The 23,194-nt window shown below is 42.0% G+C and overlaps 1 protein-coding gene across 2 annotated transcripts in view; it reads left to right on the plus strand.

Annotated features, from left to right (window-relative positions):
• Positions 1 to 462: 462 nt before the first annotated feature.
• Positions 463 to 23,194, plus strand: part of LOC137630479 (histone acetyltransferase KAT8-like) — a 53,161-nt gene continuing 30,429 nt past the window's right edge. The window contains exons 1-3 of one of the 2 annotated variants that reach the window (XM_068361974.1): positions 463 to 766; positions 13,435 to 13,546; positions 21,060 to 21,189. In XM_068361974.1, coding sequence (XP_068218075.1) covers positions 562 to 766; positions 13,435 to 13,546; positions 21,060 to 21,189 — 447 coding nt within the window. In that variant the 5' untranslated portion in view covers positions 463 to 561. The remainder of the gene's footprint in view (positions 767 to 13,434; positions 13,547 to 21,059; positions 21,190 to 23,194) is intronic. The other variant, XM_068361975.1, reaches the window with a different exon arrangement.

The raw sequence follows: 23,194 nt of genomic DNA on the forward strand, positions 1-23,194 counted from the left end.
CTGTTATTTCCCTTCGAGAATAGAACATTCTAATATATTAATGGGAAGATAAATAGGAAAACATAAAACTGATCTTTATACCGATTTTTGATGCAAGGTTGCGATTATTTATGTTACGTGTATTAGCACGTTTTGTTGAAAAATCCAGATGTTTGGGATTTCTAATGTACAGTAATCGATATTTATATGGTTAGCTGGTCATAAAACGTGTTCATGATTTCCTATATAGAATAATGATAAAAAATATTTTTTCTTTTATATCCGAGAATTACGAAGAATGTCTATGAAAATATGTAAGCCACCGTATACATCTCAAACGTTGCAATGCTAAACATACCAGGACGTGAATAGGTATCCGCGTTGTTCTTCTATTGCATATATGCGTCACCAAAAGAAGTTTTAAAACTCTCAAGGTTTATTAAAATTATTATACGAAGTTGCGGATGTCCATTTTTTAAGAATCGTTTATTCGGTATATAAATATAGAAGAATTTATTAGGCTGGTTGTCGAATTTGGCGGGAGATAAAAATATTTTAGGCCCGTAACGTCGTTAGTAAACAATGGCTACTATGGCGACTACAAATACAGAGCCTAAACCTAGTGAAACATCTCCAACGAAGCCTAGTTGTGGAGCCGATAAGGAAAATGAGCCGATACAAATCATTGATACCGAGAAAGAAAGGGACGATAAGGAAGAGAAAGGGGATGATATCAAACTGAACATTGGTGAACAATATATGGTTAGACGAGCTGACGAAACTTGGCGTAAGTTGTATGGGCCAGCTTATCTTACATTCTGGTATTTTATAAAGAATTAAATGTAACGTTTATGCTGGTTAAAGTTTCGTAGGATGATCAGGATATTATTTGTGTTAAATACATGAAACTTATGGGTGGCTAGGCTGTATAAGCTAAACGTTGTGCCTCTGTTTAGGCTATCAATACCGGTAGACCTTATGTCCAGATTGTTAGAATACTGTATAGTTGCTTCTCTGTTAAGTGTCGTTTTCATACAAGTGTCCTGCAGATTCTGGAATAGTTGTAGATGGGCAGACTAATGTCTGTGTAGTAGTTTGAGATAAGTACAGTACAGCCATATCTCCTAAGAAATAAAGACTAAACCCAAATGCTGGAGCCTTTGTATGTCAGCGGCCAGGTCCTCCCCTGTGGTTTAAAAAGGAATATCAACTAACCCCAATTTTCCCCCCTAACTTAACCTACAAGCTGTGTCCTTACCTACTTACCTAACCGGGGGCTAACGACCCCCCTTATAATGCTGTACTGTATATAAGTTAGCCGTAATCATACATGCGGGTGGCTGCTTTCATACACACACCTCCTAAATGCCCCCACTTAACCTTACCTATGCCCTTACCTGATGAGCTGACAGCCCATGCTAACCCCCGTTATCTATTCTAGGATTAGTTGGTGGGTGTGTCCGCTATTCTACAAACTACCCTTAAAACTACCGTATAACCATATTTAACATTGAAATTGTTATTTACAAATTTCTTACGGTTGATATCTTATATTGAACAATTCTACCTTGTAGTTCATCAAGTGTAGCAGTATTTTCCAATTATTAGTTTTTATAGTATAGTACAATATTAGTTACAACACTAGAATAGATCTCATAAACCCGACTATTTTGAGTTTCATAACCCATAGTCGGTAGCTTCTAATAACCTAAATAGTTATCCTCATTCTTGTTTACAGTACTCTTACCATTTTACTATATTTAACTAAGTTTTGTGTGGATCTGCATCCTGTCACAGGAAGATCCTGTGCCCAGTTCATAAAATTTCCGATGGTTGGTGCTTTTGTCCTGACTTTGATATTCAATTTTCTGTACTATTAGTATTGCTAATTTTCTATAGCTAATTAGAAATGGTTTCACTGTTATATAACTTTTTTCTGGCTAGTCATCCATCTCTTCATCCAAGGAGATGCTAACTTCAACATTAAGAAATTGAAACAGGTTTTGCATTCATTAAGTGAGGATTTGATTTCAAACACGGGGCCATTTCATTTTTCACTTTAGTAAGGAATAAGTACTGTAACTGATTTGTTTGTAGACACTGAATGACTTTAATGATGTTAATTGATGTAAAAAAACTAATTTTCAATATTAAACTTACCCGATAATCATGTAGCTGTCAACTCCGTTGCCCGACAGAATTCTACGGAGGGATACGCCAGCTATCACAATACTAGAAGGGGGTGTACTCACCAGCGCCACCTGTGGCCAGGTACTATAGTACTTCTTGTTGACACCTCCTCAATTTTTCCTCTGTCGTGCTTCCGGCAAGACGTTCTGGGATACGCTTATGATCTTGGAGTATTTTCACGGCTTTTGGTGAAGTATTTCTCTCAGATTTCGGCTGTCGCTTTACTGGAAAACTTCTATATTAGCTTAGATAGCTATTATTTAGTCCTGATTAACGGTTAACGATCTTTTGACTTGATTTGGAATCCCCACTTGGCTAACTCTTTTGATTCAAGATGTCTGACATTTCACAAGCCCCACCCCATAGACGATGTAGGTCTTGTAATAGGCGTATTCCGAAGGCCTCGGTAGATCCTCACACCGCTTGTTCTGACTGTAGGGAAAGGCCCTGTCAGTTAGAAGATCGATGTGAGGAATGCGCCGGACTTTCGGAACTTGATTTTGTCCGATTTCTTAAGTATTCAACCAAGTTAGAGAGAGAGAGAGTTAGGAGGAGTTCTTCTCGCTCTTCACTTTTTTCCTCACCTCATGATCCCCTACCTTTTCCTCCCCCTGTAGTGGCTACCCCCGAACCTACTATTTGCCCTCAACCTGATATGTCTGTTGTTTTGCGTGCCATTCAGGCTTTAGGTGACAAAGTAGAGTCAGTGGTTAGTGATCATAAGTCTCTTATGGCCGAAGTCAAGGAACTTAAGGTCAAGAGTGCAGTGGGTGGTATTAGTGCCAGTGCTGTGACGAGTGCTAGTGTCAGTGCAGTGCCAAGTGCTAGTGTCAGTGTCAGTGTGGTGCGTGAGGGTACTTCTGTGCGTGCCAGTCGTCCTCCCAGTCCGGGACCTCTTGCAAGCTCCCAAGCCCAGGGGAGAAGCAATGTCGAAGGGCAAAAGGGTTCGGCAGGCCTTGATCGGCGCACAGAAGTATCCTCGGTGGTTGCGGGCGTGTCTTCCAGAGACCGTCACTCCCACCTGCAGACGATTGAGCCCGTCTTTTACTCGTCTGCTGAAGAATTGTCAGGGAAGAAACGTTGGACTCAGGTCTCAAGACCACTCAAACGCAGAGTCCAGACCTCAAGAGCTCAACCTGGCTGCAGTCATTGGATCAGCTCTGACTCGCCACAGTCATCAGTTGAATGCACTCCTCCTAAGAGGAGTAAGGTGCTGCCGCAACAGATCTCTGCTGTTAAGGCTTTACCTCAGCAGACCTTAGTGTCTGCCGACCCCAAGTTGACTCTACTGCAGTCCATGCAGTCACAACTTGCGGTCTTGATGCGTGAGTGTCAGGCTGAGAAGGTTACACCTCCTCCTGCGATCGCTCCGCCTAACCGCAGTACTGCCTGCCAGGCGTACGATGTTGAGGCTCCTCAGGATACCTTACCACGCTCTGAGTTGACTGTTTCCAGTGGTGTGCAGCTCCCTCCGCCTTCCTTAAGGCAACCTCAGCAATGGGAACAGGAAGCTCATACCTTACTTCCTCCGCTTCCACTTGCAGTTCCACCAGTGAGGCAACACTCTCTTGAGGTACAACAACCTCTCCCATCCATGAGTCAGACTCCTCAGCTCTCGCTGCAGCGAGCTCAACCCTCCTCAAGGCAAGCACCTCAACACCTTAGCCTTGCGCCTCAGGAACCTCAACTCGCGAGACAATTACTGCGTTCTGCGCAGCCACTACCTCATCGCTCACAGCTCACACCTCAGGAACCTCAACTCGTTCCTCAGGAACCTGCTACTGCGCATCCACCAACCACACAGCAAGCGCAACTCTTGAGTTCAGACACTCATGCCAGGAGTCAGCCTCCTCCACCCATGCGCCTACCTTCTGCTACTTCTTTTGATCAGCCTTTGCAGCCTGAGCCTCAGGTGTTCCCTCAACAGAGTCTTGAGGAGGAAACCACAAGTATTTTTGTTCCAGCTCGTGCTGATTCTGCTGTTCAGCATACCCTTCCTATCTCTTCACTACACTCTGGTGATGAGGTTTCTGATGATGAGGCTGCACACCTGGATCCCTCATCAGACGTGGATGAATCCAAGTCTTCTCCGCCTCCTATTGACTTTCGTAAGGTCTTGGCTCTTTTTAGAGAGGTATACCCAGACCACTTTGTCTCTGCTATCCCCCGCTCTCCGCCATCTGAGTTTTCGCTGGGCATGCAGCCAGCTAAGTCTACATATACTAAGCTCGTCTTAGCAAGGTCCTCTAAGAGAGCGTTAAGGATTTTAGGGGAGTGGTTGCAGTCTAAGCAACAACTTGGAAAGACTTCGTTTATGTTTCCTCCGACTAAGCTCACTTCTAAAGCGGGCGTTTGGTATGCCACAGGAGAGGAACCAGGCTTGGGAGTACCTGCCTCTGCCCAGGCTGACTTCTCAAGTCTGGTAGACTCTCCTCGTAGAACAGCAATGAGGCGCTCTAAGGTTTGCTGGACCTTCTCAGACCTTGATCACTTCCTGAAGGGTGTTTTTAGAGCATTTGAGATGTTCAATTTCCTAGACTGGTGCTTGGGGGCCCTTAGCAAGAAGACCTCCCCTGCGGACAAGGATTCTGCCATGCTCTTAATGTCCTGCATGGATAAGGCCATTAGGGATGGATCTGGCGAGCTTGCATCGATGTTTGTGTCAGGGGTTCTTAAGAAAAGGGAGCAACTTTGTACCTTCCTTTCCTCCAGCATCACACCTTGTCAAAGGTCTCAACTCCTTTTCGCTCCGCTCTCGAAGTTCCTTTTTCCCGAAGAGCTTGTTAAGGACTTGTCTGCGGCCCTGATACAAAAGGACACCCATGATCTTGTGGCCTCATCGGCTCGTAAGACTAAGGTTGCTACCTCAGTCCCCAGGACTTATCGCACCCCAGTGGCTGATACTCCTGCTACGAGGTTTATTCCGCCCTTTCGTGGTAGAGCCCCCAGCCGAGGAAGCTCCCGTCCAGACTCTTCCAGGAGCAAGTCTAGGAAAGGTTCCAAGGCTTCTAAAGGAAAAAACTGACTCTCCTCATCTCCAGACAGCAGTAGGAGCCAGACTCAAGATCTTCTGGCAAGCCTGGGAAAAGAGAGGTGCAGACGCCCAGTCTGTCAGTTGGCTGAGGGAGGGTTACAGGATACCATTCTGCCGCAAACCCCCTCTGACCACATCTCCCATCAACCTCTCTCCCAACTACAAAGAAAAGGACAAGAGGCTAGCGTTGCACCAGGAGGTGTCGCTCCTTTTACAGAAGAAGGCAGTGGTTATAGTCCGGGACCATCAATCCCCGGGCTTCTACAACCGTCTCTTTCTGGTGGCCAAGAAGACAGGAGGTTGGAGACCGGTGCTGGACGTCAGCGCGCTCAATGCGTATGTCACCAAGCAGACGTTCACGATGGAGACGACGAAGTCGGTCCTAGCAGCGGTCAGGCAGGAGGACTGGATGGTCTCGTTGGACCTGAAAGATGCCTACTTTCACGTTCCTATTCATCCAGACTCCCAACCTTTCCTGAGATTCGTTTTTGGAAAGGTTGTCTACCAATTCCAAGCCCTGTGTTTTGGCCTAAGCACAGCTCCTATGGTGTTTACGCATCTGATGAGGAATATAGCAAAATTCCTCCACTTATCGGACATCAGAGCCTCCCTTTACTTAGATGACTGGCTGTTGAGAGCCTCCACGAGTCGTCGCTGTCTGGAGAGTCTCAACTGGACTTTAGACTTAATCAAAGAACTGGGTCTGTTAGTCAACCTAGAAAAGTCTCAGCTCATTCCCTCCCAATCCATTGTGTACCTGGGAATGGAGATTCGGAGTCAGGATTTTCGGGCTTTTCCATCGGCCACAAGGATAAGCCAAGCCCTAGATTGCATCATGAGCATGCTGAAGAGGAGCAGTTGCTCGGTGAGACAGTGGATGAGTCTCACAGGGACCCTTTCATCACTGGCCCTGTTCGTCGAGCTAGGGAGACTCCACCTCCGCCCTCTTCAATTCCATCTTGCAGCTCATTGGGACAAGGGTTTGACTCTCGAAGCAGTCTCTATCCCAGTCACCAAAGAGATGAAGACCACTCTCTTGTGGTGGAAGACCAGTCTACTTCTCAGGGAGGGCCTATCGTTGGCCATTCAGACCCCCAATCTTCATCTCTTCTCGGATGCATCGGACTCGGGCTGGGGCGCGACCTTGAACGGACAGGAGTGCTCGGGAACGTGGAACGAGGAACAGGGAACGCTCCACATCAACTGCAAGGAGCTACTAGCAGTTCATTTAGCCCTGTTGAACTTCAAGTCCCTCCTGCTAGGCAAGGTGGTGGAGGTGAACTCCGACAACACCACAGCCTTGGCTTACATCTCCAAGCAAGGAGGGACCCATTCGAGGAGCCTATACGAGATCGCAAGGGACCTCCTCATTTGGTCAAGAAGTCAAAACCTCACTTTAGTCACGAGGTTCATTCAGGGCAACATGAACGTCTCAGCAGATCGCCTAAGCAGAAGGGATCAGGTCATTCCCACGGAATGGACCCTCCACAAGAGCGTGTGCAACAGACTTTGGACCTTGTGGGGTCAGCCTACCATAGATCTGTTTGCCACCTCCATGACCAAGAGACTTCCGTTGTACTGTTCCCCAGTTCCAGACCCAGCAGCAGTTCATGTGGATGCTTTTCTGCTGAACTGGTCCCATCTCGACCTTTACGCATTTCCACCGTTCAAGATAATAAACAAAGTCCTTCAGAAGTTCATCTCGCACGAAGGGACACGGCTGACGCTGGTTGCTCCCCTTTGGCCTGCAAGAGAATGGTTCACAGAGGTACTTCAATGGCTGGTCGACGTCCCCAGGACTCTCCCTCTAAGAGTGGACCTTCTACGTCAACCTCACGTAGACAGGTTGCACCCAAACCTCCACGCTCTTCGGCTGACTGCCTTCAGACTGTCGAAAGATTCGCTAGAGCTAGAGGCTTTTCGAAGGAGGCAGCCAGTGCGATTGCCAGAGCAAGGAGGGTTTCCACTCGTAGAGTCTACCAATCTAAGTGGGAAGTCTTCCGGAGCTGGTGTAGAGCCAATGCAGTATCCTCTACCAATACCTCTGTGACCCAAATAGCTGACTTCCTATTACATCTTAGGAATGAGAGATCCCTTTCAGCCCCTACGATTAAAGGGTACAGGAGTATGTTGGCTTCAGTTCTCCGCCACAGAGGTTTGGACCTTTCTTCCAACAAGGACCTTCAAGACATCCTTAAGTCTTTTGAGACTTCTAAAGAGCGTCGTCTACCCACTCCAGGCTGGAACCTAGACGTAGTCTTAAGGTTCCTTATGTCACCTAGGTTCGAACCTCTCCAGTCAGCTTCCTTCAAGGACCTTACCCTCAAGACTCTTTTTCTCGTCTGCCTTGCAACAGCTAAAAGAGTCAGTGAGGTTCATGCCTTCAGCAAGAACATTGGTTTCACGACCGAATCTGCAACATGTTCTTTACAGCTCGGATTCTTAGCTAAGAATGAACTTCCTTCGCGTCCTTGGCCTAGATCGTTTGAAATACCTAGCCTCTCCAACATGGTAGGTAACGAGCTAGAGAGAGTTCTTTGCCCTGTCAGAGCTCTCAAATATTATCTTAATAGGTCAAAACCTATTCGAGGACAGTCAGAAGCCTTATGGTGTGCCATCAAGAAACCTTCGAGGCCCATGTCCAAGAACGGGGTTTCGTATTATATAAGGCTTCTGATTAGAGAAGCCCATTCTCACTTAAAGGAGGAAGACCTTGCTTTGCTGAAGGTAAGGACCCACGAAGTAAGAGCCGTAGCTACTTCGATGGCCTTTAATAAAAACCGTTCTCTGCAGAGCATAATGGATGCAACCTATTGGAGGAGCAAGTCAGTGTTTGCATCATTTTATCTTAAAGATGTCCAGTCTCTTTACGAGAACTGCTACACCCTGGGACCATTCGTAGCAGCGAGTGCAGTAGTAGGTGAGGGCTCAGCCACTACATTCCCTTAATCCCATAACCTTTTTTTAACCTTTCTCTTGAATACTTTTATTGTTGTTTTTATGGTTGTTACGGTAGGCTAAGAAGCCTTCCGCATCCTTTTGATTTGGCGGGTGGTCAATTCATTCTTGAGAAGCGCCTGGGTTAGAGGTTGTGTAGAGGTCCTTTAGTAGGGGTTGCAGCCCTATATACTTTAGCACCTTTGAGTTGATTCAGCCTCCAAGAGGAACGCTGCGCTCAGTAAGGAAGACGAACTTAAAAAAGAGGCAGAGTAACGGTTCAAGTCGACTTCCTTACCAGGTACTTATTATTTCATTGTTATTTGAGATAACTGTTATATGAAATATGGGATACTTAGCTATCCTTTAATCTTGTACACTGGTTTTCACCCACCCCCCTGGGTGTGAATCAGCTACATGATTATCGGGTAAGTTTAATATTGAAAAATGTTATTTTTATTAGTAAAATAAATTTTTGAATATACTTACCCGATAATCATGATTTAATTGACCCTCCCTTCCTCCCCATAGAGAACCAGTGGACCGAGGAAAAATTGAGGAGGTGTCAACAAGAAGTACTATAGTACCTGGCCACAGGTGGCGCTGGTGAGTACACCCCCTTCTAGTATTGTGATAGCTGGCGTATCCCTCCGTAGAATTCTGTCGGGCAACGGAGTTGACAGCTACATGATTATCGGGTAAGTATATTCAAAAATTTATTTTACTAATAAAAATAACATTTTTCTTGAAATATATAATTTAATTGTTCATTACGTCTCTTGTAGTTTATTTATTTCCTTTCTTCCCTTCCTCATTGGGCATTTTTTCCCTGTTGGACCCCTTGAGCTTATAGTATGCTGTTTTTCTAACCTCAGTTCCTCCTTAACATCTGCAGATCGGCCGTCTAAGTATTCAAAGAACAGCACTTAGACTCGAAAACTTCGCTTAAGTAATTCGGAACTTTTTTACTGATTGGAAACGGATAAATGCAAAATGTATTAATTGATTCTAAGGGGTTTCTATCAAGGAAGAAGATCTCAATTGCCAACATTGATCAATGTTCTCCAATCAAGTACCTGGGTGCAACGAACCATTCGGGTTGCACCAGGATCTATGTTCCTTCTCTGTATTCCCCTCATAAGATCGGAAGAAATTGCCGGCTAGAGGAATTTTGTTATCTGTATTACTGGTACTTAGCTGAACTTATACAATTACCTCTCTGAAAAATGTTTTGAAGATACGTCTCAATCATGCCTTTTGGAAGTAGTTGCGTGTGATTGGTCGGTAGCAACTGATTGTTTGCTTGACAGCAATCAACTAAGGAAATTCGCTGTAATACCATCATCTGTTAGAGATTACTGGCTACTCTTGGGTTAACAATCTGTAAGTGGACCTACACGGCCAACTCCTATCGGAACGAAGGCAGTTGGAGGATAGGGCTCACCACCCTCCGACGGAACAGTTGCTTGCAACCGATTGCATGACACGACAACAATCGACTTGGGATGTTTAGTTGCTTAGTAGTCATGAGGGTGCAACCAATGACAGTTGATCCTTTGCTTGAGAGTAAGGTTCCTTGTTCCCCTCAATTAAACCTACCAACGCTTAAGGATGGAGCAACAGACAAAATCCCTTGGCAGTACTGGCTACCCTACTGGGTAATTGGCTGACCAGGTAGCCTAGAGTCCATCTCAGTTTCCTATAATTCAGAAGGGAAGACTACTTTTCATTTGAGAAGGTTGTTTGTACAACCTGCCTCCTGCAGCCTTACTCGGCTTTTATGAGTAAATGCTTTGCGCCATGCCCCAAAGCACAGACCTGAGAATTGCGAGGAAGTCTTGTACAGCGTTATGCACCCATTCTCTGAGTACTAGCAAGGTGGGTGGGCGATCTCCTCCGCCTGACAGAGGTCTGCGCGCAATTCAGGTCACTTGCCAACCTCATACTGAGTTTGTAAGTCTACTCGCCAACACACGCCATGATTTGGCATCGCATTTACCACAAGTACGCACTTCCTCGGCAGCACGCACTCACTTCCTCGGCAGCACGCACTCACTCAGCATCGCAGCACGCACTCACTCAGCATCGCAGCACGCACTCACTCAGCATCGCAGCACGCACTCACTCAGCATCGCAGCATGCTCTGGTAGCGAGACAAGAGGCACAGGGGCTTGTCATTTTACCTACGCACACCTATACAGGTGCTCGGCAATCCTCCCCTTGTAATGTTCACATTGCCAATATTTGCCTCGCCATTATGTGGTTCAACATTGTGCTCTACCTGTTTGCCCTACTCCATCAGTGGGCGAGAGCATGCCGTTATGTATAGATTGTACTTGGCTCCCTATGGAGAACTGGTATATCTTGAATTGAAGATCAATATCAAACTAGGCAGTCTTTCTGTCCAAAGAAAGAATAAAGAGGATGAAACGGGCAGCGTGCCTGTTTTCTATCGCAGGCCACTTTTCCATCATATCAGTGGTAAAGGCTGCTGGGGCGCTTGACCTTGTAGAAACTGGTACTAAATAGCCGCTTGCGTATTCGCTTTCTACAGTGGCACTTAAAGACCTCGGGGTCTCAGCATTTAGACCCTGTGAACACAGTGGTTCCGACAGGGTCAGAGCAAAAGAGAGACCTGAGCTGGTGGGTGTCTGACACCAATCTGCTCAGGGGAGTAGACTTTCTCCTTCCCTAGAATTGATGCTCTTCACAGATGTATCTAAAGAAGGGTGGAGCTCACCTGTTGCACCACAAGGGCTCCAGGTTCTGGTCCGAGTCCAAGCGAGAGTGCAACATAAACCTACTAGAAATGAAGGCAGCGATCCTAGCCATCAAGTAATTCCAACAGCTCCTTTCAGGGCACTCCATGATGCTGATGAGTGACAACTCCATCGTAGCATTGTATGTAACCAAATAAGGAGGTACTTTTTCACAGCCCCTCTGCCATCTAGCTATAGAAATCGTGAGATGGACGGAAGACAACTTGGAAGCCCTATCAGTCTATTTTATCCTGGGCAAGAACAATGTGCTAGTGGGCAATCTGACCAGGAAGACTCAGATAGTAGGTTCCGAATGGTCTTTGAAATAACAAATACCCAACAAAGTCTTGTCTTTGTTGGGTTAGTCAACGATTGACCTGTTCGCGATGTCCCTTAACCAGAAACTTCCTGTGTTCTGCTCACAGTACCAGATCCCCAGGAAGTCTGGAAGAATGCCTTCCGATACCAATGGGATAACTTGGACGTTTACTTATTTTCCCCTTCTGCCTAGTAGGGGCATTGCAAGACCTGTCGATGACCCTAAAAGCTCTGTTGTGGCAACATGGAGAATGATTCTTGGACCTTCTGCTTCTGCTCAGAAGTACCGAAGGAGCTGTCACCACTTCCCGATCTACTCAACCGCACATGATTATCTTCCATCGAGCGATAGCTTTGCCACGACTTCATGTCGGACATTAGCCAGCAACTCCTCATGTCATGGTGCTTTTTGCAACCGGTTGCGAGGAAGATGGAAGGATACCTCTGTGAGCCATCTTCCTGTGAATACCAGGCAAAGTGTTCCATCTTTTGTGGTTGGTGTCGTGGAAGGGGTATTGTTCCTCTTAGTGCCATTATCCGAACAATAGTGGAGTTTTTTGTTGTACCTCAGGGAGGAAAAACTTTACTCAGTCTCAGCGGTGAAAGGCTATTGCTCAGCCTTTAAATTAAATGGAGTTATCATTTCCTCTTCGATGTAATTGTCTCTCCTTACATGAAGTTACGAGTGCACTTACCCTTGGTTGGAAGTCAGACCTCCTCCTTGTAATGTAGTTCATGTACTACATTGTTTGAAAGGAGCGCCTTACGAACTGCTTAGTCAGTCCTAAGACCGTGGCTTGACCTTGAAGACGGCTTTCATGATAGCCCTGGCCTCCACAAAGAGAGTAAGCGAGCTACATGGTCTGTCCTAAGACGTTGCCCATTCAGGGGGATGGCGACAAGTGACACTCGGCTTCGTTCCCAATTTTGTGGCAGACTCAAAATTCGGCTGTAGAAGTTCTGAGATCCGTGGCCTTCCAGATTGAGAATATCCATTCTGTAACAGAGGATTCTGATTGACTGTTACTATGCCCTGTGAGGCTGCTGAGGAAGTACTGTATCTTAAACAAACTGCTATAGCTTGCCCTCAGGTCACCAGGCTTTTCACTACCACAGTAAGGGTCAAGATGAGAATAACCAAAAACTTGATCTCTTCCTGGATTAGGTAGACGATCGAGCGAGCCTTAGTCCTCCCGACCATAGACCTCGAGCTCACAATGTCAGAGGTGTTAGCACATCCCTGGCATTCAAAAAGAACTACTCAGTGTTGCAGGGGAAGTGCCTTGGTATATGTATGTATGTACTGTGGTGGCTGTACAAATTGTGTTTACTAACTCCTCAGCTCCTCTGTAGGAAAAGTAGCAGTCGGTTGAGGGCAAACATTATTCTTTAGTAAGCTTAGAATGAATGTGTGAATGACTGGCCTCTTCATACTTCATCCTCCCCTCTTTTGGGGTTTCAGAAGCCAAGAAAATCTGCAAGCTGACCTCATCCGACTACAGGTGGGTATTATTGTCCCTTCCAAGGTGGAATTGGGCATTGTCTGGTTTAAGTGTAGGGTCTAGCTCCAAGTTTACGCTTACCTGGTCGTCACAATGCTTAATTCTTACACCTTCATACGGATAGCCCAGGCCGTTAACTCTCAAAGTTAGCGAGGTAACAGGGTGCCTCTAAACAGCTCGTGGGAAGCACAGAGTAGCACCCTGGGTAAGTTACCAGTCAGTTGGTTATTTGGACTTCCACCCACTTAGGGTGAGTCTCCACTATAGATAGCAAAAGGGTTTGTATACAGTATAATGCGGGAACAAATTACACATTTGGTAATAATTTTTTTTTCCCTAACTATACAAACTGAGCTATTTACACATACTGGTTCTGCCATCACCTTCCCCTAAAAAGTCCTGCCTTCTATTTCAAAGTGATGCATTGTTACTAGTGCGAGTGTAAGCGGGGTGGCAGGTAAATCCTCCACTCCCCCCGCTAATTAGCTGGGGGTAGTTACACCTGGCTTAAAAGTCTTATGGCTAGTTTCAGCTGTCACCAAAATAAGTCTTCACTGTACAGGAAATAGCTCAAGGTTTATATAGTTAGGAAAAATGCAAATTATTTCAAAATTTGTCATATTACTTTTAAAATTTGTGATATTAAGGCTATTAATTTTATAAGAGAGAAGGTGGCTATTTGATTTACTTCATCTATTTTGTTTTGAATTTGTAGAAGCTGCTGAGATTATTCAGAGAAGATACAATGATGTTGTCAACAAGGACGAATATTATGTTCACTACGATGGACTCAATAGACGACTGGATGAGTGGGTCACGAAGGAGAGGTACTGTATGTAGTTTCCTAATGTTTGATAGATTTTTGTTTTACGTAAAATAATACTGGGAATTCTAATTAATTGAATGAAACTTGCCCAATATTCATATGCTTCTATGTTTGAAGGGCGAGCTTACTTTGTTTCTTATTGCACTGATGAATAAGTGTTTAATCAGTTTTGGCGTAATAGTGAATTGAGAATAAAATAATGGAATAATGATTGTTTTGGCATAAATACAAACCATCATCTTTTACATAAGAGAATGATAACAATGAAGCTGGAATACGGCACTAAAAATTTTATGATGGGATGTAGTAGTTGGAGGGTGGTTACCGGCTGGGACTGGGGAAAACCCGCCCTCCCTCTTGCTAGTTGAGTAATTACTTTGATAGCAGCTGTCAGTGGAGACAGATGTTTTTCAACCGGCAGGAGATTTGGTGGCAGATTTTCAAGCTTTTTCCAGCATTTTACGTCGGTACTCCAGGACTTTGTTTCTGGTATGATACTATAACATCTTGGAACATTGTCCTTGCGTTTAGTACATGCTTAAGAATAATATGTCTACCACAACTCAGTCGGTTTGTCAAAGCTGGATACAGGATTTTCGCCTTTGCCACCTTTGACTTAGTCTGTCTGAAATCAAAGGAACATATTCCCTCCAGAAGGAATACTGTTTCCTGTTTTGTTTACACATGCAAGTAGCAGGTGTCCTTGTGAGTGCTGTTGAATCAATGTTCTCAACCTCTCTGATCAGAAAGCGATTGCTTTGCATTGCTAATCGCCAGACTTGTTATGTGATCAACTCGCTTTTAGGGACTTGAGAGTGACTCTCATCCCTTAACAAGGTTGTGAGTTAACCTTTGCCAGACCCTTCGTCATCATGTGAAAGAACACAGGTGAGCTTCTACCAGACACTCACATGCGCCATATTTGGATGCACCCATCCACGAGCCCCACAACCGGATGCATTCATCCACATGAGCCTTTACCAGACGCCCAACGCTTAGACACACAGTGTCTAGAAACATTGCTAGTCAGAAATCGCCTAGACGCATGTGCTCAAGGTGAACACAGGATTCACTTGTGTACTCAGCTCTTTGAAGCAATTGCATATTTTCCTTCAAATGTGCTGGTATGGACATGCACACACCTGAACACAGTCTTTTTGAATGTGCGCATAGATCTAACCTTTCTAAACCCTTGGCTTGTGCTCAGGCTGTTAGTTTTAGAATAGGTGGTTTATTCCACCTTAATGTTATTTATAATACATAGCTCTTAAGTGCCTCATAAGAGCGTGTGTGAGTAATCAATTACTGTGTAATAAACTCAAATTTTGATTTGTTAGTTTGAAGCACCATGATCAAACAGGAAATAAAGTTTCCCTTCTCTTGCAACCCTTTCAGTTAGCTCATAATTAAATCAAAGCTGTTGTCCCTTTTTTTTTTGTGATTACCTCGGTCATTTTTTCACAAATTGAAGAGGATAGAAAATTAGTGCAGGACATATGTCATGTTCTTAGCTTATGCTATGTTTAAAAAGAGTTGAATATTTTCCTTTGAAAAATAGGAGAGATAAAGCAAAAGCAATTTTTTATCAAAAATAAATTGATGTCAGCTTTGAGGGGAGGTAGTAAAAAATAGAACAAGCAAGGTGTTCCTTGGCAGAGCTCTCAGATATTGGAAAGAATAGTTATCATAAATTTGTCTATACAAAATCTGGCGAAATAGAATAAACATAAAATATTGTGGACTACAAAATCTTTTTCCATTCCATTTATTTTACCAAAAATACTTGTAATTAATTATGCATGAAGGAATCAAATGATAAACTGAAAATAATTAGATGAAAACGATGAATGGAAATAAGATAAGTTGAAGGGATAATAGGTTAGAATTTTTAATGAAAGGGAAGGTGTTACGATACATACAGTACATGTTTTGAGGATTTTTACAGATAGAGAGAGAATGAAACTTCTGGGAATACCGATAGCATGATAGTAGCAAGTCTTCTCTTCCCTTTAAATGATTGTAGCAACAGAGACAGCACGATTATTCCCATACAACCTTCTTGATAGACACTGACATCATCTTGTGAGACTTCGTTCGTCAATGAAACTTATTTTGTTGACTGGAGCTAGTTTCTCATGTTGGCTCCACAACAATCACTCCAGTAGTTCCTGAAGCATTAATAATTACCAACTAGCTTTTCCTTAACTTCTGGTTTTGTTGAAACAGGAATAAAGGATGATCAACCCTAGTAGCTGCTTGACAAACCTCACCATGGAAATTTCTCCTATGAGGAATCTGCTGTCCCCAGAAGTGTCTTGGAAGGGGTGAACACCTGACTATCCAATCCATCTCAGGGATTTGATCCATAGAAGAAACACACCTGTTTTTCAACCTTTTGGTAACGCATGCAGCGATGATACTTTGCAGGTAAAGCCTTAGGTAGCATAGATGAATGGCAATGCTTGTTTTAGTGACTTACATCAACAAAGGGGCTGGTTTCACAGACTCGTAACAAGCAGGGAAGTTGACAACTTGGTAGAGCGGCGTGCATGGTTCGAGTAGACACATTCAGGCAACGTGGACTCGGTCAATTTTGATCCTTACATCATAGGTCATCCGGTTCATCATTCTAGGAAAAAAACTTCCAGTATTTTGTTGTCTCAGCCTGTTGGCAATGTTTGAGGATTCCTTCTAACATCCCTGGAAATTCTTGATGCTTAACTCTTTCAGCCCATTTTCATGTTTCGGTTATTACTAAACTGTCGGTTAACGACATTGATGTTCAACATGACCCTGATCCCTCTAAGCGGCTACATGTCGAATGGTGTCCGGATAAGCAGTTTTTGTATTCCTTTGTTAGGGTATCACCTCATTCTTCATGGTGATGGATACTGCTCAGCCTTTGATCCAAGTTTTTAACTAGGTCTTAGGCCTAGATTCTTCGCTAGAATCGATAAGACTCATTTGGAGCAGGGGAGAGTCTTGACCTCCTAAGGAGCTCAAGTCTCATGGTATGTTTCCCGAGTAGGCAGGTCTCTCGAGTGGGACAGTAGGCAGAATGGGGTTTAACCCTTGAGACTCGTCTACTAGCCAAACCCTGACGAATTAAGTAGGAAACAGAATTACTTTTCCTGTCTCAAATCATTCTAAAGGATAGATGATCTCTATCACCTTGGCTCAGGAGTTTGTGGCCAGGACTTAGAACTCAGCCGTTCATGACCCAAAGTCTTTCTTTATCACTTTCCTTCATGTTAAGACCAGGGTGACTTACCCTCCTGCTGTAGGAGGACACTACAACTTATGGAAACAGAAGGAAAAGTGGAAGATATCCTAGAACACTTTCTTCTGGCTTTATGGGACATGGGACAATGAGACATGGTTTTCTGGCAAAGGATAAGACGAAAAGACCATCCTGGATTTGAGTTGGACATATCAGATCTATCCCAGCTTTTGGGAAGAATCTGTTAGGGTGCAGATCTTGAAGACGAGTCGTAATGACACAAACTACTTTCACTGTCCATTACCTATGCGAGTATACCCACAGGTCCTTGGCTTGATGGTAGTTGCTTAACAGATCGTGTAGCAATTCTAGCCCCTTTACAAGACAAGGAACTTCTGGTCTAAGATAGCAGTTGTGACATAAGTCTAGAATAAGAGGTAAGATTCTTCCCGTTCACCTAAGGTTAACTTCTGCAGTAATGTCCTATCATGTGATTTCACTTCAAATATTGCAGCACCAGCACAGCCCCTAAGTCCAATTATGAGCCCCAACACTCATTCATTTGGATTCCCAACCATGAGCAAACATTTAAGAAGATCAAGACACCCTTGCACCCTTCAACACAGTCTTGCCAGTGGTCTTACAAACAAACACCTCATGTTTTTATGGCATAAGCTATGCCATCCTCTAAAGAAAACCGCCGAGGTCAGATGCGTCTCATCCAGTGTGGCTTGTTTTTCTACCGATACTGAAACCTGCTACACCACCAAAGAGTTGGAGTGAATCGCTATTACTTGGTCCAAGGCTAAGTACCATCTATAATTTCCTAGACTTCTGCATTTCACCTTGATGTCTGACCATTGCCCCCTGATATCAATTCTGAACCACTTGTACTGCACATATTTCATACACTCGTACACTGTAACGGTTTTGATTTTTTATCTTATCACTTGCTCTTCCCTGCACTGTTAATAAACTATCCTTTGCTTTCATGGTAGCACTAGCTTTTTCGTGTTTGACTCTGGATGTCATTGAGAATCCACACCTACATCACCCCAAGATGAATGTGTCTCCTTACATCTTCACTGCATTCTTATGGATGGGGAAACAGCTCTGCGTACCCCAACCAGTCACCCTTCACCTGAAGATGAAGACTGCACCATATTGACTGCATATGTCAGGTGCATCATTCCAGCACTGCTGCTTCCACTGAGGACCAAACAACAGGATCCATCATTAAATAAGATATAATTGGAAGAAATCTGCATCTTTGCATTTATGGATCAAGACTAAAGTTGTCTCGTTGTGCATTGTCTCCAACGGCTTTTGGACCAACCGCTATGACCTCCATGTCTCTGCCCTCTTGTATTAGAAGCTGTTGGATAGTCTTTACGCAGATGGAGAGTTAGTGTCATATATCCCCCAGATTGTCATCCCTGCAGCCCTCCATAGATGCACTCTGGTTTTCTTCCACGACAGCCACCAAGGCACGAAGGTACTCGATGTTGTTCAAGACAGACAGTATTTTGGCTAGGCAGGGCCAACGTAAAGAGAGTAAAGTAGAAAAATGCGCGACGGAGGGAGAGAGGGAGGAAGGGAGAATGTTGACTACAGTACAAGATTTTAATGTTCTGTACTCATTAATTGCAGGGTATCCTATTATCCACTGAGTTCCTTACCTATAATGGGGTTGAACGCAATGCCCGTAAAGGAAGGCCAACTATACAGTATATCAGGCTCTTGTCTTTTCTTTCGCCACTTTACCTCCTTTACTCACAGCTTTGATTCAAGTTTTTCATTCTTTTCATTTTTTACTCACTGTGTAATCTGGTTATCTGGTCCCACTCTGCCAGAAAGTTTACTGCAGGACACTAGAATTGTTTGTCAATCAGACACCATAAGAAGACATCTGCAATATAGTAACTCAGAAATAAGAATACTTTTTTGAGTTTGCCCCTGTCACGCTTATTGCCCAACCTAAATTCGGTCCAAGATGTTTATTATGCTTCTGCCCTCAGGAGAAGCTTATCCTCACAACCCATTGAATAAACCCTGTGGCCTCTCTAAGAAATCTGACCCTCTCCCTCTTATTGCAGTGTGGTCACACTACGTTGATCCAGTTTCAGATTCTAAACTTATCATTGCTTCAGACTTTCATTTTATTTAAGCAAGATACATTGACCATATCCCAAAGTTTTCAAGCAGCACAGACATTGATAACTGTTCCTGTTGCACTTCTGACGTGACCACACCTTATCATTCTGCTATTGAGGTAAGGGGGTTAATTCTGTTAGGAAGTCCATTAAGGCCCTGGCATCTATGTTGCAAACTATGTCAAATTCCCAGGGCGTTGTTCTTGGCTCTGTAGCATCGTAAAGTATGTTCCCTGACTCAGTGATAAGTGCTGTTTGATCTTGCTGCAGAAGAGGCTCCTACTTCCTTTCCATGGTTACCATATGGTAGGAGAATCTGCTATCCTATGGGAAGTCTGTCTTTTTTTTTTTTTTTTTTTTTTTTTTTTTTTTTTTTTTTTTTTTTTTTTTTTTTTTTGTGCTAAGATGTTAGGCTTGTCTCTGCATTAGGTAGGTTCATGGATTCCTTTTTGGGTATTAATCTATGGTAATGCAAACTCCCTGCCTATTATAGTGCCTCCAGTAACTAGTCCATGAACTTTTTATTTAAAGAGTATTTTTATAAACTTTTGTTTAACGTGGTTATTTGTAAAATCTGTTAATAATAAAACCTTGATTTTTTTACTTTATTTGTGATATACAGTACAGAGATATATTATTATTACTTGTTAAGCTACAACCCTAGTTGGAAAAGCAGAATGCTATAAGTCCAAGGGCCCCAACACGGTAATAGCCCAGTGAGGCAAGGAAACAAGGAAAAGTAAAATCTTTTAAGAACAGTAACAACATTGAAATAAATATTTCCTATACAAACTATAAAAATTTTAACTAAACAAGAAGCAGAGAAATTAGATAGAATAGTGTACCCGAGTATACCCTCAAGCAAGAGAACTCTAACCCAAGACAGTGGAAGACCATGGTACAGAGGCTGTGGCACTACCCAAGACTAGAGAACAATGCTTTGATTTTGGAGTGTCCTTCTCCTAGAAGAGCTGCTTACCCTTACCAAGAAGAAAGTAGCCACTGAACAATTACATTACAGTAGTTGACCCTTGGGTGAAAAAGAAGTGAGTGACAGAAATTGATTAAGAACATAATGCATATTGTGTGTTTACATACATACATATACCAAGGCACTTCTCCCAATTTTGGGGGTTAGCCGACATCAACAAAGAAACAAAAACAAAAAAGGGACCTCTACTCTCTACGTTCCTCCCAACCTAAATTCGGTCCAAGATATTTATTCTGTTTCTGCCCTCAGAAGTTCATCCTCACAACCCATTGAATAAACCCTGTGGCTTCTCCAAGAAATCTGACCCTCTCCCTCTTATTGCAGTGTGGTCACACTACGTTGATCCAGTTTCAGATTCTAAACTTGTATTGCTTTACATTGTTGAATATTCATTATAACCAATTTTATGAATGTTTGCCTTGAATATTTGGTGTGCTGGTAATTGGTTTTATGTGTTATCAGTTGTCTGATTAATGATTATTCCATATCGTAGCATATACTAAATGTTTTGATATATAAAGTTCATTGTTTTGTATTATGGTGTTAGGCTATGTAGCTAAATCTGTTGTACTTGAATTTTTAGTATACTAGCCAACTCATATGTAGTAAAAGAGTAAATTTCTTTCCTACTTGTTCTGTATTTGTTACAGGAATTAGTGTTTAATACTCTAGCATTATTAAAAGTGGGTTTATGTTATTCAAATAAATTTCAAAGCTCACGTAAAATAATTAAATTTGGTTATTCCAGTGGTTCTTATGCAGCTAGGCTGGAATATTCAGGTTTATACATCAATAAAGGAATAAATTTAGAAGTACAGTACTGTATGTTAAAGAAAATAGTAGTACTGTATAGATTTTTTCAATTTTACTGAGCAGCAATTGTTTTGATAGTCCGTTTATGTCATATATTTATGGTGTTTGTTTTTCCACACTCATGATGTTCCATATGATTTACAGTCATGTTAATATATCAAATTTTGTGTAAACCTATTTGCCTAGAGCTAACTTTTCTTGATATTTTTGAAATTTTAAAGAAATTTGTCATATGATTGTAATTTAAGGGTCATGAAACTATTTCCAATTCATATTTATACTGAAGCTTGACCCCATAAGGAAAAGTATATACAGTATTACTGTATTATGTTTTCAGGATTGATTTGTCGGAGCTCTATCAGCGAGGGGACAAGTCAGGGACAGATCTACTCAGCGACCAAACTGCTGGACGTAAAATTACGAGGAATCAGAAAAGGAAGCACGATGAAATTAATCATGTCCAGAAGGTATGGTATAATTTTTTTTTTTTTTTCTATTTTACTAACAATACTGAGGTACTATGGGATGAAAAAAAATAAAAACCTTGAGCAAATAGTGCTGAATTGTTAGTGTTATGAAATATTCCATTCAAACTATTGGATCACATTTTAGGCTCAAATTATTGAGTAATCCATGTACAGAATTGTAGTCTAGTATTATATAGGGTGATTAAAGTTTAACTTTTATAAAGTTAAGATATAATCCATCTATTCTTTATGGTGTCTAACTATGCTAGGGAACACTTGTTTTAGAGGTGAGAGCTGCCAAAATATTGCCATCTTGTTCTTATACACACGAAAACCTATGCAAATAAATATTTTTTAGTCAGTGCATAACTAATTAGGGTAACTTCTAACTTAGGGCTATTCATTACAATTGCATCGCAAAAAGGACAAATGTTGCAGAATAAAATAATAGTAATTTACCATGGCAGTCAGACTAGATTTATATAAATAATACTGAATAACATCTGAACATTCCTGGGGGAAATTCTGCTTAAGAATTATTTCTCTCTATGTTATATATTTGAATTGGAATAGCTAGGTGGATATTTTATTTGTCATCTTGAATACAGCATTTAACAGTTAAAAAGATCACTGGAGCAAGATAGAATTTTCTTGAATATTTTTTATTTTCGTCTGCACCTCTTTTGAGAAAAAATCTTGTATTTGCTGTTTAACCTTACTTCATTACATTAATTTTAATTACAATTTCAAAATAATGCTCTCAAGTTTAAGACACTATTTTATCATTATATGATCCTGAGCTTGCATGAGAAATTTAATACGATGTAGTAATCCTCCTCAGACATTGAATATTTAAATTAGTGAGAAATGTTTCCTGACAAAAGATTTTTTGAGTCATGGACGTTTGCTGCATGCACTTAGTGTGTAGTTTGTAGTAACATGCAATGGTTTTCACCATCTTGTGATTATTGGGCTCAAATAAGCCATCCAGATTAAGCCTTTCTATCTTTGATAAACGATGGAATACTTTTAAAACAGTACAAAGTTTTTCAGTCTGTAAGAAATTTATGGTGATTTGTTATGTGGTATTGTATTTAACTCTCATTTATTCTTGATTGCACCCATGAGCCACTCTTAATGAAAAATTTATTTTCAAATTTTATAGTAAATAAAGGTTCAGATGTAAATGGGCTTTGACATGGTATTCCAGTTAGCTCCATGTATTGTGCTTGGAATTTTCCAAGGTGTCAGGACTATTTGGTTGCATATTTTGAAATCATAGACCAGTGAACTGTTCGCCCGAGTTTTTGGTGTTAGTTAGGAATCAAATTTAATGAGTGATTGTTGTTATTGAGAAGTTTAACTCAAGTACACTCTTAGATTGAAGGAATAATTTATTAATGAATAGTGAAAATTGGAGATAAATATAGTTGAGGAAACTACAGGGAGGTGGGAAGAAGAGATAAAGTTCACGTTTCATGAATGAATATTTGTGCTCTGCAGCCTTGACTAGATGTTATAGATTTTGTTTAGAGTTGATTGATGTAATTAAATTTCCATACATGACAACTTTGAATTACAGTAGTAGTGTAAAGTAGTCTGAATTCAGTGTAATATTAGGTAATAACTCACAAAGATCCTCTTTAGAGTACAAACTATTAGATCCCTTGTTTATAATATTTTTCCCTTCCCCGGCAGTAGTGACAGGCCGTATGCCTTGTATTCATTAATCCAATTAAAGAATTATCTTTGTGTATAATATTTTCAACTGAATGGCTAAGCTCATGAGGAATTATATTATTATTATTATCTTCGTCATGAGAATAAGAAAACTTTTAGCCTGATAATCTGTTTGAAGTAACATATAATCATTGCTATGTGGAGATAATGTAAATTTTCTCCAAGAATGCATGTACAATACTTATTTACTTCCATTTGTTATCATTTTAGTATCTGTAAAATGTTTCTCATTAGGTAATAAATTTTACCTTTAATAATATTGCTG

Source organism: Palaemon carinicauda, chromosome 38, assembly GCF_036898095.1.
Source record: "Palaemon carinicauda isolate YSFRI2023 chromosome 38, ASM3689809v2, whole genome shotgun sequence".
Lineage (NCBI taxonomy): Eukaryota > Metazoa > Arthropoda > Malacostraca > Decapoda > Palaemonidae > Palaemon > Palaemon carinicauda.